The sequence below is a fragment of the Grammomys surdaster genome, unplaced genomic scaffold, assembly GCF_004785775.1.
Source record: "Grammomys surdaster isolate TR1022 unplaced genomic scaffold, NIH_TR_1.0 190, whole genome shotgun sequence".
Lineage (NCBI taxonomy): Eukaryota > Metazoa > Chordata > Mammalia > Rodentia > Muridae > Grammomys > Grammomys surdaster.
This window is the reverse complement of record NW_021604635.1, coordinates 2,136,284-2,155,024: the sequence shown is the minus strand read 5'-3', so window position 1 is coordinate 2,155,024 and position 18,741 is coordinate 2,136,284. Positions and strand designations below refer to the sequence as shown.

Here is an 18,741-nt window from a genome sequence, read left to right as displayed (position 1 = left end):
AGAGAGAGAGAGAGACAGATGAGAGAGAGAGAGAATAAGCTGGAAGACGACCTACAGGAGTTGGTTCCCTCGTTCTGTAAATGTGGCTCAAACTCAGGCTATTAGTCTTGAAAAGAAAAACATCTATAATTTCTGGTTCATATTGGGTGCCCTCTGCAACAGCGTGAAAAACAGTCTGTAGGAATGGGCTCCCCTGAACAAATAAAGACTTCTGCGTGAAAATGATGGCACAGGGGTCATTATTTTCCTATTTAAAAAGTTATTTCTAATATACTCTATTGGGTGTTGAGTTAATTTTTTTTAAAAGATAGTCGAATATAACCGAGTTATCTGTTAGAGCCACACATACCACCGAGCACTTAACTGCTTAAGGGCTGAGCTGTTCCCTGGGGGAAAAGAAAGGGAACACGGTGGAGCACCTGCACCTACTGCGCCTGCCCTGGGCCTGTGCACAGCAATCGGAGAAGCTGGCCCATTTGGCATCTGCCCTGCTCTGCAGAGAAGCGCGACCTTAGACCCGCCCACAGAGCTACCGTAGACCCGCCCACAGAGCTGCCTTAGACCCGCCCACAGAGCTGCCTTAGACCCGCCCACAGAGCTACCGTAGACCCGCCCACAGAGCTACCTTAGACCCGCCCACAGAGCTACCTTAGACCCGCCCACAGAGCTACCTTAGACCCGCCCACAGAGCCGTCAGTCTCCCACCCCCTGCTCTGGGAATGCCAAGTCCTCAGCTCAGCCATACTCTTGTCAGAACCTGCGTTTTAATAACTTGCCAGGGCATTCACAGGGCAGAGTAGGGACTCCTTCCGCTCTCAGGAAGGAAATGGCAAGTTAAAATTAAGACAGTGATTATGACAACATGGCTTTCAATCCCAGTAAAGGAGCTGACTGAGGCAAACTGAAAACCCCTTCCACATCTGGGCGAGGGTGGGGTGTGCGGCAGACTCCACTGTGGTGCCGTGAGACGGAAATCTCTGACCAGCTGTCTTCCTAGTGTGATGGGTAGCTTATGCTCTACACTTGACAAAACACCCCAATAAATGATTCCAAAGAACCCCACCCCATCTCCCACCCTCTACTTGTAGTGAAAAGCAGAAAGAAAAAAAAGCAACAATATCAAACACTATCACCAGTGTTTGAGTTTCATCAAAACAACATCAACAGCGTGGAGTACTGTGCCCAGCACTCGGGAGGATAGAAGTGCTGGCTGACTGGTCTCTGTCTCCTCCCTAGAGTTCAGTGATGGATCCTGGGGCTTTGGTTGCCTTGTTTAGAGGCTCCCAGGGCTAGGATGAATTTCTGGCAATGCTTGTTTTCCTGGTAGGGTAGTTTTTCTTTTTACATTAAAAACGATGTTTTTGGCTGGGGCATAGTAGCGCACACCTTTATTCCCAGCACTTGGGAGGCAGAGGCAGGTGGATTTCTGAGTTCGAGGCCAGCCTGGTCTACAGAGTATGTTCTAGAACAGCCAGGGCTACACAGAGAAACCCTGTCTCAAAAACAACAACAAAACACAAAGCAAAACAAAAAAGATGCTTTGGTTCTGTTTGCTTGTCTTCCAAATTAAAGAAGTTTGAAATCCAGCCTCTCACTCTGTCTAACCACAAAGGGTGCATCGGCCATCTCCGTCTGGTTGTTCGCTCTCTGCAAAGGCTGCTAGAGTTGACCGCTTCCTGAACATAGCTGCACTCCTACAGAGGCTCTTTGTACTCTTCGTATGTTCTTAATGCAGACTGACATATTTTCACACAGTTTTTTAAAAGCAAGGATTAAAATCAAAATGGCTATCTGGCAGATCTCCACTGAGCCAAAGAGTTCAAGAAATCCAAGTAACCCACATGATTACAGCATGTTTTTAAAATAAATACTGTTAAACGGCTGAACTGTAATATCAAACTGGTGGGCAGGAAAAAACAATAGCAAGAAGAGGAGATTCGTGTGGAGCGTGGCCTCTGTATATCTTTAGTCTTGGTTCATATTTCTGCCACAGTTCTTTTTCTTCTAATTAATTAATTATTTTTTATGTACACTGGTGTTCTGCACATATGTCTGTGCGAGGGTGTCAGCTCCTCTGGGACTGGCACTGAAGTTGTGACCTCTCCTGTGTGACTGAGATTTGAACCAGGGTTCTTTGGAAGAACATCCAGTGCTCATAACCACTGAACCATCTCTCCAGCCCAGTCCTCCACAGTTCTTATGTTATGGTGAATTTATAGAACTACATCCTGAAACCTCATTTGAACAGGATCTCCCCTGGGATGCTACAGGAGATCCAAGCGGCCAATTGGAAGTTGGATGTCATTGCTTGGAAGGTCCCTTCTGACCTGGCAACTCTATAGGGAGTAAGAAGGTACCAACCTGGCACCAGTGGTTAGACACTCGGGCTGCTTTTGCAGAGGACCCAGGTTCAGTTCCAACACCCGAATCATGGCCCACAAGCACATGTAACTCCAGTTGCAGGGAATATGGTGCTGACTTTTGTCTCCCATGGGCACAAGGCACATACACGGTGTGTACACATACATGCTTATCCACTCATATATTTAAAATATATGTTCATATCCACTCATATACTTAAAATAATTTTTCTTTTCTAAAAACTTAAGGCACCAAGCCACCTAACTCTACATTGGAACTTAACCCCACTTAGAGTCTTTGGGACAGGACGAATCACACAGTGGATTTTTACCAACTTAACGTTCAATTCAGAAGGCCTAATTCAGTTAAACTGTGACATGCGTGTGAGCATGCACATACATGCACACACACCAATTTGCTGAAGACCATCAATAGCTGAGGTAAAAGCTTCACTGAAAAACTTCAATAGATCTGTGGCTCACTCTTTCTCATCTCCTTTTTTGATTCATCGTGAAACAAAACCACCTAGAATCCAGGTGAAAAGGTGGCTGGCAGCCCAGGGTCTCCCTAGGACAGCTCCGCCATCAGAGCCCTGGGACAAAGTGACTCTTTGAGAGGCACAGTGCACTGAGTCACACACCTCGGCTTCTGAAGAGAGAATGGGTAGTGGATTGTGACAGCTGAGTAAAAGTGTAGTCTCCCGACACCCAAAATTACACAGAAAATGTGGCTAGGATATTCTGCAAGACTTCATTATCAAAATAAGGTGAGATGGACACATTCACTCCACTATTAGGACATGGGCGGCCCTTCCGGCCGGTCGGTCAGCTCCCCACCTTCCTTGTACAGATGACGTGGGTGGATGGAGGCTCTTACTCTTAGGGAACTGGGTAAACACTGCTTCATCTGCTCGTTGCCACTCTCTGCGAACATTCCATAATGCCTACGGCTTATCTTTTGGTTCTGGCTGTTGATGGCTATAACAACAGAGGCAGAGCTACCGCAGGCCTTCATTTGGTATCGGCCTTTCAGTCTAATACTCTGAAGAAGCTTTCTATGGCCACCAAGGGACCTTCCTGTGACCACGTGCAGCTGGTTTCCTCTTTCACACTGGCTCACTAAGCACCAGGTCATTGTGTTTATTTCTTAAACCTGTAAGACAGAGAGGAAGACAGAAGAAGCCACAGGGCAAAGATGGCAGCCTGCACTATCCCACACTATGTGCAGTCCAGACACAAGCTTGTTGGGGTAGCCCCTAAGTGCTAGCCCTATTCCTTGGGAAATACTTTCTAGTTCAGCTCTGGGATGCGAGCTTATCGCCTTAATTTTTCCAAGAGTCTGAACAAACACACCATATTTTTTCCATCTTTTTGCAATATGTACAAACAAATTATTTGACACGGCACAGATGCAGGTCAGTCGGCTTGAAAAAAAGGAAAGACAAACTTACTGCTAGGATAAGTTTCGCAAGCTTAAGGCTGAGCGGGTCTGAACCAGCATCCACTAGCTTATACAGAGCCTTCAGCAGAACAGTTCTTCTCTTGAACTTCCTTCCGAGCATGCGCGTTTCCTCCAGCGCGCGATGGAGCTGGGTGCAGGCCGCACACATCGCTTCAATATCTTCTTCTGTCGGAGCAAAGAGAATATCGACCGCTTACTCACAAGGTTGAATTTCCAGATACGTCAGACGCAGGCGGTGTAAGGAAAAGCTTCCCGGGTGTCCCTCGACATCTCCAAATCCTCAGGCGCCCTTTCCTTTTATCCCTTCCATCTACTTGACCGTTTTCCTCTCTTTGATTCATCTCCTGGGCTAACTCATTGACTAATCAGCCACGTAGTTTATCTGGGACACAGCCTTTCAAAGTCTTTCGCTTGGCTTCCTTTCTGAATACCTTCCACCTCCACCTGGGCTCTGTTCTATCTCACTGGAGCAGGCCATTTGCATTTCTGTCTTCATTTCTTAAAAAAAAAAAAGTTGCATGATTCCAAAAGGAACTAAGGCTACCTTGTACTGCTATTTACTTTTCACGTGTGACTAGGCGTGTTGTGAGACGTGTGGGTCGATGTGAGTAGGGGTCCTGACCGACACATCTGTGTGGTAGAGCAAGAGCACTGTATAATCTACAACATAACCTCAGGCAAGCTCACGTTACACTCGATCTGTTGATTTACTATATTTCTTTCTTTCTTCTTTTTTTTTGGGGGGGGGGGGGAGAGTTAGCATTTCTCTGTGTAGTGCTAGCTGTCCTGAAATTCACTCTGTAGACCAGGCTAGCCTCGGACACATAGAACCCTCCTGCCTCTGCCTCTCAAGTCCTGGGATTAAGCCACCACCTTCCGGCTATGTTCCTTTCAAAATGATTGTCAACCAGGGGAAGAGACATAGTACAAGCCACCATTACCAAAGAGGAGACTTTTAAAAAGATGTTGCTGAGGAAAGAGGGAGTCTAGAACGTTTTGTTTACAGTTGCGATCCTGAGGAAGTGAGTTTTGAGAGAGTGGCTTAACAGTTGGTACACGGGGTAAAGGAATTCAAGGTGTAGCGTGTTCTCTTTGGAAGGGATGGACCCCCATCACACAATGTAAAAGTTGGAAGGCAGTCGGTAAATACCACAACGGGAGCTTAGCTGCGGACATGCAGGAAGTGTGCGCCAGAAAAACGGAAGTGACTCGGGCCATTTTTAGCTCTTTTCAACAATAACATCTAAGAAAAAAAGTTGAAACCTCAACAACTAAATACACCCTAAATTCTCTCGGTTATGCCCTTAAGTAAGTGAACTGCTGGGAAGTGACCTAGACCCCAAACCCGAGGAGGAGAGCCGGGGCTCCACTGTGGGGATTGCTTTGGGGCGTTGCTCTACTCTTCTCTGACTGGCCTTCACTCAGGCAGGCAGTAAGCCCTCTGTGTCAGTCAATTGGCTTTATCACTTTTATAAATGCCACGTGGAGTACTGCACTCTGGAAGCTGAGGCAAGTTCAAGGTCAGCCTGGGCTACATCTGGAGACTCAAGAAGCCAAAGCAAACAAACAAAACAAACAAACAAAAAAAACAGAAAGGCACATGGCTGCAGAAGACATGATAGAAGCTGACACTCGTTAAAAGTTTCAAGCGAGACCTAGAGGAACACGGTCATAAGTCATTCCTTAACCACAGAGGAAGACCCAGCAGCTACACAGGGCATGAGCCTGGCAGACGCCACCTGACCCAAAGGACCAAAATTCACACTTCCAGCCAGGGATAGGTCAGCAAATGGGCCTCCTGCCACGAGGTCTGAGAAAGATGCAGTGTAATTGTGCAGGAATTCCTCCCTCAAAAGTCCGATCTGGGTCTCAGTAGGCGAAGACAGGAGGAAGACCTGATGTGCGGTCGGTGTTCTGTATGGTAAAAGGCCTGTTTCCACCCACTTCTAACAGGATCATGAAAGGGTTGTGACAGATGATTGAAACTGAGTGCGACTCACTCAGTTCCAGAGATCTGTTTTCCTGGACCTTCTAGAATGTGAAGTCTCCCTGAAGAAGCTGAACCAGCAGATCCTCAAATAGAGAAAGCACGCTAACGTGCGCTAGCAGGGAGCTTTAGGAGTTGGTTTTCCTGGTACATTCCGAGTGTAATTTTACTCAGTAATGAGTTGGTTTACATAATATTTACTACACACCTCTACAGGGTAAGTAAACGCACGACATTATTTGTTTTCCAACATTTGCCCAGAAATAATGGTCAAAGTCCACCGTGAGAATATCAGGGTGATGGGGAACACGCAGATAAACACCAAGCTTTTATTTAAAACAAGAACTGTTGCTTTACCCTTTTCTAATTCATGCAAAATCGGAACAATCCGTGTTTTCCAAAAGACTTCATCTACTTCTATTTCTGTCTCCTGTTCCTGTAAGCTGGCTCTCGAGGCTGCAAAGAAATCCAGAGAAGGAAAAGGCATTGTGAGACGGGCTCGAACAGGGCACATGCAAAAGCCTTCTCTGTGCACTGCTAAAGCCTTCCCTGTGCACTGCTAAAGTCAAAAGGCCACAGAATCAAATTCGCTTTGCCCCCAGTCCCAGCGCTAAGTGAGAAGCATCTTTTTCATCAAACTACCCCAAATAGAACTAGGATGAGTTATTTCAAAGAACCAGAACGTACAGGTGGGCTCAGAGAGCTTCACAGAGCGGAGAGCTTTGAAAAGGCTGCTGGCCAAGGGAAACCAGACTGCTCTGAGATATTTCTTTACTTAAAAACTTCTCTTTGTAACATACAATAGACAGCTACACACACACATAGTGTGTGTGTGTGTGTGTATCACACATACGTACCTATATATACAGATACATATATAAAGATTAAAAGCTAAAAATCCTTAATGAAAACCTTAGCCCTTTTAGGACAGACACACTATATGGGACAAGTACACCAAGGCCAGTGCTTTCCTGTGAAGTACAGGGAAATCTCTTGGTTTCCTCACCCCAACTCTAGCATTGATATGTCTATCTAGCTTAGGACATTTCCAAGCCCCAGTTTCCTCATCAGCAAGGAAGAGAATATTTGCTTTTAGGATTGTGAAAGCCAGATGTCAGAATAGAGACAAAGCTCTGCCTGAGGGCCATGCACCTAGCAACGCTAAGGGTTTTGGGAACCTCTTTTCCCTGACTAAACAAATAGGTAACAGCTGATGTGTGCTGCCGCGGTGCCACCAAGAGCAGATGCTGCACAAACTCAAGGTAGTGATGCTGCCGCTGACTGTACCCAAGAGGCAAGAGAGGCACTCTGCTTCCTTTCTATCCTTGCTCTGTGCCCCACATCAAGGTCTTACTCTGTCCTAGAACCCATAATGTAGCCTGTGCTAGCCCTGAATCAGGGCTGTTAAATTACCCACCACCCTTATCATTCAGTTCCAATGCAAACCAGTATGAAAGGCAACACTGTAAAAAACAGAATTCATGGGGAAGATAGCAGATCACAATTCCACCTTGCTCGGGCGGTATCTCAAATCACCGGCTGGAGTTGGAGGGGGCACTGCTATGTGCAGGCTTTCCTCAGACTCCCTCCTCTATGTCTACCTCTTGACCCCCTTGCCTGACACCACAAGAATGTACATGAAACATGGGAAATCATAGGAGCAATGAAGAGATTCTATACACATAATCATCTTTACATTTTTTTATGTTTTTCACAATTTTTGATTTATTCATTGTGTCTTCTGGGCTATAGCACTTGCACATACACATACCCACACAGATATATACACACACAAATAATTAAAAGTAAGTGTTGAAAAAAATCCAGCAAACTCTTCTCAACTGTCTGAAGAGAAGTCAGTCTATAACACACAAAGGCATATGTTAAAAATCTATTTGAATTCAGTGCTGTCTGAAATTAATCTTCAAGCCACTAAATATGAAACCTTTCCTCACACAGGGCTGATAACTCCTAAGAGAATCAGGGAAGCTGTACAATCATCACCCGCCTCCCAGCGCTCAGGACCTGCCCGAGCATTGGGGGAATGTCTACTTGCTGTTGCAAGTCTAGGCTAGCCTTTTATCAAACCTTCTTAGTGACAACGGAGGCCTGGCAGGCTGCACCTGGGGAAGCTCAGGAGCACCAAAAGCAAACAGAATGCTTGACAACTAAACTGTGGCTAAGTGATAAGGATACATTGTAGTCAAAACTGCAAGACTGGCTAGTCTGTGCAACCTATCAGCAAGACTTCATGATAAGACAAAATTTAATTGTCTTTAGCATAGAATTAGTCCACTTGAGTGCAGGCCCAGAGTTCCTTTTCTAAACTTTTGGAGTTAGGTGTGGTGCAGGATTCAGAAGTGCCTAGACCTCAAAACGGAAGCAATGTTCACCAATGGGGACCTTCGAGCAGCAGCCTCCAGCACAATACATGAGTGCTCGCTCTAACCAGGCCAACACTGCAGCTCTGGTCAGATCTGCCATTGCCTCTGTGTTCAAAAGATATTTCATTCTGGCATGTTGATGTTTTCAGAAAGGCAGACCATTATCTCTGCCTTTTGGATTTCTGAGTGTGCTTGAACTGGATAAGACATGCATATGATTCTGGAAGTAAATACAAACAATTGAGCAGTATAAAAATACAGCTGCTCATACTCCTAGGTAACTAATCTACTTAAAAGCCAAAGAATATAAACAAAATCAGTATTTAAGAAGGCAAACCAAAAGCCAGAAGTTGTTAAGTCAGTAATAATCAATTTCCTTGACATATATAGGAAACACTTAAATTTGCTAGAAAGCAGGCTGGGGAGATGGCTTGGTGGGTAAGGTTCCTGCTGCTGCAAGCTTCAGGACCTAGGCTTGGTATGGTGCCGTAACCTCAGAACAGGACAGCACAGGCGGATCCTAGGGACTCACTCATCAGTTCAGTGTGGCCAAAATGGTGAGCTCCATGTCCAAGGAGAGACCATCTCAAAAAATAAGGTAAAGAGCGAGAGAAAAAGACTCCGGCATTGAGCTTTGGCGTCTTGGGAGCAGGAAGCTGCTCTGACACATCAAAACCCCAAATTACTAGAAATTCAGGCTTTAAATCCATGTGGTCTTTAAAAAACCAAAACCAAACCAAACCAAACCAAAACCCCTATGCAGTGTGCTCTTCAGTGTGAAGAACAGTGATCATCTCGTTCCCCAGGAAGACTGAAATCAGTCAACACACTCCACCCAGGAAGAGACCATCACCAAGGTGAGTCAGAAATCACTGAAGTTTGGTTACCTCCAGACCCTTCTGAAACGTCTCAGACTCATTGTGAGAAGTTAGCTAAACACCGTGGTATAAGGATTTCTTCTCGGGTTTCTCCCAGGAATCCTCACTCATATGGTTGTGTCTTGCTATGGTCTTGCATCTTTATCCCCATGTGGTCCTCACTGCCCCCACCACATCTGTTCCATACCCTACTCCCAGATAATTCTAGAAACTGAAGCATGTCTACAAACACACACCTTGCCTCAGTCTTGGGGAACAACTTCACATTTTAAAAAACATTTTCATCTAGGTTCATTGCTTACTAAATATAAAAATTATGATTCAACAGGAAAATTGGGTAAGTCAGGCAAGAAATACTGCCTGTTTTTGAAGATTCTGCTGTCTCGGTGGTTATAGCTGTTAACCACAGCTTTGAGCTTTGGACCCAACAGCTTGATACATTGTTAGCATTGGCTGGTGTTTTTAGCATGCAAATGCAAACCCCTTGGCAACAATGTTGTCTAGGGAATCCGAAGGGCTTAGAGTCTTCTGAGTTCTAGACACATTGCCAGTGACCACTAAGTGTCTCCTTACCGTGAGAAGCTAGTTTGAAGATAACATCTTTTACCCGGTGCTAACATCTTTCACCTGGTGCTAGATTAATAGCATTTATCATCATTTTTATTTTTGTTGAGACAAAGTCTTACTGCGTAGCTCAGGATGGCCTACAATTCATAATCCTGTCTCAGTTTCCAAAATGTTCAGATTATAGATGCACATTCATCAAGCCTGACATAAACTTTTGTGTGAAATGGAAAAAAAAAACCTGAAGAATGTAATAGACAGCTGTCCTGCCCTGACTAGTTTGGTCAACACTAACATTGTGCCCTGTTTGTATCTTTCTCTTTAATTTAAAGTCAAAAACAAAAATAAAAACAAAAAAAACAACAACAACCAAAAAAAAAATTGAGAGATTAAAACCTTCTTTTTGCCTGCCTTGTCTAGATCCTTCCCCCTTGAAGGTCACCAGACTTTGAAATGGGGGTGACAGCATGTTTGCTTTTCCAGGTGTGACACAGAGATCCCTAAGTCTTGTTTCTGCAACTTAAGGTTTCATCTGCTGCTTGTATTGACTCCAGTCAGAGTTACAATGTTACAGTGTTACAATGTTACAGTGTTACAAATGTTCATTGGGTCCTTTTTTTCTCATTCCTTACTTTGCACCATTTCTAGCCATTGGTCTGTATTATTGTATATTTCCTCAGGGAGAATAAAGGGCTTTCATAAAATAATATCATAGTTTCATTTAAGTGGGCAATGCTTTTGAACTTAGGTTTAGATTTACCCTGATACCAAGTCTGCACACACACAGCCCCTTCCAGATACTTTCAAGCTATAATTTCTGTGAGTTTCTGTTCACGTTGAAGGCATCAGACTTGGGTACTGGTTAAGACTGCAGTGAAAAATGAAAACTTACAAAACAAATGTTTGTTTCTGAGCAAGTTGGATGCAGTTCCCGAAGTTGTTGAACAGAGAATTGTTAATAAGGACTCAGTGTAACACTCTAGACTCGCCTTGAATTGACCTCTGACTTCCACGTAACATTTGTCTTTGAGAAACAAGTCAGGGTGGCTTAACAGCATGAAGATCGTGAGGATGAAGGATGCTGAAGGCAGAGGAGCACACTCACCTGCTCTGGTTTCCTGCCTGCTCAGGTCTGAGCTGCTAGGACACGAGGACGCCCTGGCACGCCGTTTCCCTGGGTCCCTAGGAGGAAGTGGAATGTGAGTGACACAGGTATTTTCATTTTTATAAACTGCATTTTGTTCATGTCAGGCAGGCTTGGAAGAAACTGCAGAGACAAGGTTGAAGATATGGGTTTGGTGTCCAACTGTGTGCTCTAACCTACCTTTTCCTCCTAACTAAGATTTATCTTCGAGAACACAAGTCTTCTGGCTTAACAGTATGAAATACAACACTAAGAAGAACCCAAAAATAAATCCAAAATTGACTGGGGGAGTGAATGGTGGTGATGGTTGTTAAAGATATGGGCCACAAGAGGTCGCTGTTACAACAAGAAACACGAGGAGAACCAGCCCACGCAAGCCAGCTTGCTCTGTCCAAGGTCACAGGAGCAGGGTCAGCTCTGGAATGTGAGCTCAGGATTGTCAAGCCTGTTCTTTCCACTGCACCACAGTACATCCCATTCCCAGTTTAAAACTCAAGTCAATTAATAGTCTCTAAAAATACTCTTAGAAATAGTTTCAATGCTTTTTGTTTTTTTGTTTTTTGTTTTTTAAAGCAGTATATTTAGACAGTCCCCAGATGAGAAGCATAGAGTAGGTCTGGCTAGCTATGGAGGTGTGTGACTCTGTTGCCTGGCTGCTTCTTTCCCCAGTTACAGCTTACTTAAAGGCATTACCTTTTAAATATCTGTCTAAAATCCTAAGGTCACTGACAGGCTAGGATGGCAAGTCTGACAATTTCTTTTTGATCATCTCACACATTTATAATAATATTAACAACAATGATAATATAAATAATAGTAAAAATAGTAAGTTGTTATTATTATTATTATTATTATTCAGACAGGGTTTCTCTGTGTAGCCCTAGCTATCCTAGAACTCACTCTGTAGAGCAGGCTGGCAGCAGACTCATAGAGATCCATCTGCCTCTGCTTCCTGAGTGCTGGGATTAAAAGCCTGTACCACCGCCTGGCAAATTCATTTGCTTGCCCTCATCTCTCTGTGGCCATGGGCATCTGTGAGCACCTGCTCTTGGGCTCACCCATGTTTCTTGGGCAGCAAGCTCACCAGCAGGGCTCAGCAGGTCCACCTCAGAGCTTGTCCTCAGCCGTTACTACTCCCCTGGCCTTTGGCCTCTTCATGTAACTTTTTGTATTTTTTTTTCCTGTCCATATGTTTTTGGTTTTGTTTTTAAAGTCTAGGTGCTTCTTTTTGTCATAAAATAGGAAAATTTGATAGGGCCAATAAAAAAAAAGCTCTAATTGTCTGAAACCTAATTTTTGCAGCAAGGTGCTCCTAGCCAATAAAACAAAGATATGAGGATGGATTTCCTCAAAGACAGAAATAAAGGACTCAATCCACGGAAAGACTGTTGCAGCAAGACTTCAAGTCTTTAGTCCTGGCATTTAGGAGGCAAAGGCAGGAGTACCTCTGAGTTCAAGGCCAGCCTGGTCTACAAAGTGAGTTCCAGGACAGCCAGGGCTACACAGAGAAACCCTGTCTTGAAAAACCAAAACCAAAACCAAAACCACAACAACAGCAACAGCAAAAAGTTACATGAGACCCCGTCTTACAAAACCAACCCTGCTCCCTTCCCCAGAGGATTCACAGTTAATGGCTGATGGGAGAGGGAGGGAAATTGTCTTCTATGATGTACCAACTAGTAAGGAACCCAGACTCCTGTAGACAAACCTTCATCCACACTTCTAGCCAACCCTAATGGAACTCAGTGGGACACACACACACACACACACACACGCGCTCATCCAGAGTGGGAGGAGGGACAAGAGGGCAATAGAAGTGAAAAGACAAAAAATCCATCAGATACCGGCATGACACTTGTCATGGAGCCCGTTATTATCCACAACCAATCTATGCAAATAACAGGCTGCTGAGGTGGCTCAGGGGGAAGGTGCCTGCCCTGCAAGCCTGGTGACCTCGGTTTGATTCCCAGAATGCACATAACGGTGGAAGGAGAGAACCAACTCCACAAAGTTGTCCTCTGCCCTAGACATGTACCATGGCGCGTGCACACACCCATCATAATACATAGAATCCTAAAGTTAAAACAAACAAACCAACAAAGTCGTCAACGGGGTGGGAAGCAAGGAAGTTCCTATATTTTTCACTTCTAGATATAACCTGAAGTTTTAAGATCAAGAGTTTCACATATGTGTCTGTGTGCGCATGTGTGTCCCTTAAACAAATACTGAAATCTATCAAGACAGTTTTCAGCTCGCAGTCCCACCGCTGCCCCTACCCAGTACCTGTCCACTCTCCCTGAGTCATGGCCAGGGGGAAGGTTGGGTCCTGACACCTCATCTGTGCAGCCTCCCTTCTAAAAGAAAAGAATGAGAAGGACGCTCAGTATGCACAGGCTTGGCAATGCTGCTCCTCACAGCTCCCAAGGAGAGACAGGCTTGGGATCCACTGCCACCATACACAGTCATCATGGTGGGGTGGACACTGAGTTCATATGCTAGGTCAACACTCACAGCCTGGTGACCTTGGGAAACCTCCCAGGCTGAGGTTTCTCCTCCTAAATCTAGTGCAATGCCTCGGCTCAGGTTGTCAGCCAGCTCATTGAGGGGACTTAGCGAGTTGTTAGTACTAATTTATTTCTTTTGAGCCCATAAGCACCTAGGGGAGAGCTATCAGAGGTGGATATAGGCCCAGAAGATGTTTTCTCTGGTGAGGAAAAAAATCTACCTTAATGGAAAAGTCCAAAAGACCTAGAGAGGATGCTGAGGAGAAAGTGGCGAAGTGGGAAGAATAGACTACACGTGCCCTTTGAAGACTAGAAACTGAACTAGTAACTGCTAAGCCGGTTACAGAAAATGAGTGCATGAGAGCCTGGTACTCAAGGAGGGGCTTACTCGGACCTGGTGAGGTAGGTAGGAAGAGGTTCTCCTGGGAAGGCTGGGAACAGCTGTGGAGCTGTGGGATTTGCCATGGACCCTTAAGTGATAGCCAATAAGAAACTTGCAGCTTCTTACTCGAGGATGTGATATGAGGCGTGGAGTTTCGGGGCTGCAACGACAGCATTAAAGAGAAGGAACGAGCGATAGTGTTTCCAGGATCATTGTGGGACTGGAAAAGATGTGAAAGGTTACTGAAACACGGGGCTGGTTTTAGGCATCTGAGGAACAGAGTGTAGACGCGGAAGACCTAAACAGCAGGTCCTTACCAGAGAAGCGCCGAGGTTAACTGGGACAGTTTACAGCGTCAAGCATTGTGGGTTTTTGTCTGGCTGAGTTTCTGATGCCAGGTGTCGGGGAGCATCGACAAGGACGTAGAGATCAGGGAAGGTTGAAATCACCACCCAGGACTAGAGTCCCAGACGGACGAGGGCCTCAGAGCTGGAGACCGACCGCAGGGGGGGCTCAGAGCCGGAGACCGCCCGCAGGGCCTGCAGGGTTCAAATCACCACCCAGGACTAGAGTTCCAGACGGACGAGGGGCTCGGCTCTGGAGACCGACCGCAGGGGGGCTCAGAGCCGGAGACCGACCACAGGGCCTGCAGCGTGTTTGTGTGCATGGACAAAGGCATCGAGCAGGAGGAAAGAAATGTAGTTGGTACATGCAGGGAAAAAGGACTCAATAGAAGATGGGTTCACAAGAGCTGGGGACCCAGGAAAGAGGTGCTGTCTGCCCAAGGCAAGCTGTTCCGTCCTGCAGAAGTGGGCAGAAAAGATGTGTGCCAAGAAAAGAAACGCTCAGAAGGAGAAGACAGAAGGATCTGCGAGCTCAAGGTGAGCTCCGTTCACTGTCTCATGGAGGGGAACAGAGGGAAAATCCCTCTATCGCCGTACAAAAAGAGGAGCAGATGTGCTCCACACAACCTGCACGGCTGACTGAAACCACACAGGACACATTTTTCTCTTCCTCCTAGAAACCCTTTAAATATGTGAAGATGCCGCCCTCGTCTCTTCACACATCTCCTGTGGCTTACGCCCTCCTCGCAGCTGTGTGGTTGTAGGTACTTAAAAAAAAAAAAAACTACAAGTAGGTTTCCTCATCTGTACAGAAGGTGGTGTCATGCTCCCACCACAGTGCTCCCACCTTGAGGCTGCTGGGAAGACAGAAGGATCTGGAGCACGGCGGTCATCAGTATGTGCTGGCTACCATGCTCACTATTCAGGCCTAAGCCCTGCATTGCTCGCTGGCCCGTTTGTTTACAGTCTGTTTACACAGACCACTACCAGTCAATTCCTTTTTCTTCCCTGTGCGGCTAAGGCAGATGTCCCACGCACTTCAGACCCGCGCATCGCACTTCAGACCCGCGCATCGTATTAAATCCCAGCACTGTGTTGGCAGTGATTTCCTGCCTATCAGACGTATTTGGGTCCCAGCTCAGTCATCTGGAAAAACTCTTCTTCTCAGCTTCCTGCTCCATGTCATTAACAACGCTATTAAATTTTTCTCAATGATTTTTTTTTTGATGTGTCCAAATTAAAAAGAAAATCCAGAAATTAGTCATCGGGCTCTTCGGTGAACTTCTTTTTTAGAGGCAGAAAACCATCATTTTCATTAGTTAGGACATCAGAATACAGATGGAAACCTAATTCTCATTGGCTGGTTCCCACAACCCTGGAGCAGTTGGAGGTGTGTGCTTTGGGTGAGGAGGGATCGAGGGCATTGGCTCTACACCTCTGCTGTGTCCTTAGCTCTGCTCTGGCTGTAGGCTGAAGTCCATGTGAAAACAAACTTTGGTTTTCCCAGGGCCTCTCCTCTGGGGGCCTCTCCTTTGCAGCTCCCATGGTTCAGGACATTGGCAGTTTTCCGTTCCCTGTCCCTGCCAAGAGTCTTACATTGCACTTGAAATACTAGGACCAGCTCTAGCAAGCAATGCTAGACAATGCTAGCAAGCAAAGGCTGACGGATCCCCGAAGCCCAGCCATGGATGGTGCAATCAATCGGACTGGCCACACCCACGTCTGGACCATAACTATGCCAAGGAAATAAAATAATAGCTCTTTAAAGTATCTTAAACATATAGATTTTGCTATAACTCAAGAATGTTCTTCTAGTTATTAGGATGACAGTTCTTCAATTAGGGATCAGCAAATGCTTTCTTAAAGGGCCAACTAGTATTTTATATATTTTACAGTTGGGGGCCAAGTGACAAGGTTAACACCATTATACAGATATTTTTGCAACTACTTAAAATATAATTTTTAATATTTAAACCATTTTTTAGCTTGAGGACTGTAAAAAAAAACTTAAGGCATATAGACAAACAGATTTGTCTCCTCAGCTATAACTTTTGACTATTTCTTTAAGGTAATAAACAGTAACAAAATAATATTGGTAATAATAACTCATTAAATTTAGAATTAAGAAAAAAAAATCCATTTTAGAAAAAGTTACATCTGTGGAAAGAGAGAAAGAAAATGTTAAGAATGATTATAACAAAAGACAAATATGCAAAACTTGGACAGAAGTTTTCATTGTTTTAAGAAAAAGACACTTCAGTTTTAAAAGTGCCTCCAAAATATTCAGACTGATACTGGTCTATACTTTGTTGCTACATATTCTCAGTCACAAATAGTCATTTTGACGCTTTGAAGTCTTGACACTTTGATGGTAATTTTGGAGTGTCACCATCAGGGGGCGCTCTTCTTGAGTCAGCATGTAGCTCTTCCGACTCAAACTCAGTGGAGGTGGGTGGGTCTGGGCCTGAGGTTCTGTGTGTAGCCAGGGCCACACTTAGGCAGCAAGACCTGACACACCCGAGGTGCCTTATAGCCAGGTATTCATACCAGGACCACAGAGCAAGTGGGAAGCACGTACAGAATAATTCTGCCTGTGTCTGCCTTTTCCACATGGAAAAATTTTCAGCTACGTTACCCTCCTTTCTTAAAAGAATAATGACGTCATTTTTGTGTGAATAACATTTATTATTTTGAAAAGGCCAGGTAATAATAAAAAGTACAAAGAATGTTATAAAATAAAATCTTCCCATAACCAAGAAATAAACATCATTATTATATGGTAAGTATTGTTCCAGGTATATTTTGCTCTCATACACACACACACACACACACACACACACACACACACACAGGCATATATACATGCACATATGTGTACATACATGCATAAGGGAAGGAATGGAAGGGTGACTGGAAAGGACAGTGGGTGGATACAATCATACCAAATATGTTACTGTAATTAAAAAAGTCTAAGTAACAAGTTTGCTCAAATTCAACAGAGAAACAGAAATTGAGGTGAAACCGTAGGAACCGCAGAGCTCCAGATGAAATGGATCTTCCCAAGAGATATTAGATTCTAAAACATCTCTCTAAAGTTAAGGGAAACAAAATAATGAAAAGCATTAGGATTCTGAACCACCACTGTGAAATTATTCCCGTGTCAGACTGCAGCTTTGGAAAACCTGCTCTGTACTGAGGGGGAGAGGTTTGCCCTCACTTCCTCCCACATGCAGGGCGTGGCTTTTGGGTTTTGTTTGTTTTCTTGCTTGTTTTGCTTTTTGTTTGTTGGGTTTTGTTCTGTTTTGGCTTGGTTTTCTATGTAGCCCTGGCTGTCTTGGACCTCACAGCATAGACCAGGCTGGCCTCAAACTCAGGGATCCTCGTGCCTCTGCCTCCGGGGTGCGCTATAACCACTTGGGCTGCTACCGCCTTGATCACACTCTCAAGGTTTCTGCTCCATCATGTCGAGATTTGTTTGGTCTTAATAAGGAAAACAAAGTCAATACTCACCATGGACACTTTTACCAAAGCTTTTTCTATTTAAGTTTTGAATTCTGATCCATTGTTCTGTTGTCTAAGAATTTTCTAGAAAGTAAATGATAAATCCTTCCCTAAGTTCATTAATATTTGAAAGTATCTACCTGCTGCCTTTTCAATGAAGGGTGAATGGCCGCGGATACCATCCTCTGTCTCTCTCCTTGTGCCGAGAACTTAATAAACATTACTCTCTCTCTGGCACTGACAGTTGGCTGAAGCAGTTGACCAATGTGGCTTTCTCTCCTTTCGGGTGGCTCGCTGGCTAGGCCTGACTGGCCACGGGATGCGTTCTCCGCTCAACCAAGCGTTACAGAGAGCATCTAGTGACGAAGGCTGGGAATGTCTCACTGTGAATTTACCATGCCAGGTTTTGTTGGGACACCAAATGTCCATTTGAGCCTCAGGTTTAAGTCTTTACTGCAGGAATTGGCATTTAGTAAATCTTAATTTTTCTTTTGTTTATTTGCTCTGATATTCTGAGGGTTGTTGCAAACTTTCAGAAAACACGAGTGTCTGGTACTTGGTTCCAAGTTAAGAGTTTGCTGGGAAGGGACCTTCAAGTGAGGGGGACTCTCTTCAAAAATAATACAAGTTTTCTCTCTCTCTCTCTCTCTCTCTCTCTCTCTCTCTCTCTCTCTCTCTCCCTCCCTCTCCTCTCTCTGCCCACGAATCCTCTGATCTTTATCTTTTCCCAGTTCTTCCTTTGAGATTTCTTCTGGCTGCCATGTCTCACATTTCCAACCTTGTTTATTCTAATTTTTATGTCTCTGTGTGGCTTTCCCCTCTGTTCATACGTCTTCCTTTCATTTCTTTTTTGAGTACTATCATTTATTTTGGTCTTGTGGGTTTATAATTTCCAACTGGAATTTCTGCAACCCAAAGAGCTCCACCGCCCTACCCCACTCCTAAAGAGGAAGTCATCAAGGCCGCTGGACTTCCCAGGGGACACTGAGGAACACTGAGGTTCCTGGTGCCCTTCTTTGGTGATGCGTTTTCTTCCTCTGTCTTTGCTATGTTCGTCACGTCGCTAAGCTTGAATCCTGGGAGACTTCTTCTCCTTACATTATTTGTCTTTACTTGCTGAAGCCAAACAGGCTCCAGCGAGGGCGAGCCGTGAGGCGCTGGAACAGAGGGCGAGCCGTGAGGCGCTGGAACAGAGGGCGAGCCGTGAGGCGCTGGAACAGAGGGCGAGCCG

General features: G+C 44.9%; 1 protein-coding gene across 1 annotated transcript in view; it reads right to left on the bottom strand.

The window, feature by feature from the left end:
* Armc2 (armadillo repeat containing 2) overlaps positions 1-18,741 on the bottom strand; it is a 111,699-nt gene that overhangs the window by 63,860 nt on the left and 29,098 nt on the right. Inside the window, exons 5-7 of the mRNA XM_028769076.1 lie at positions 10,741-10,817; positions 6,167-6,265; positions 3,812-3,987 (exon numbers count right to left, since the gene is read on the bottom strand). Of these exons, the coding sequence (XP_028624909.1) occupies positions 3,812-3,987; positions 6,167-6,265; positions 10,741-10,817 (352 nt within the window). The remainder of the gene's footprint in view (positions 1-3,811; positions 3,988-6,166; positions 6,266-10,740; positions 10,818-18,741) is intronic.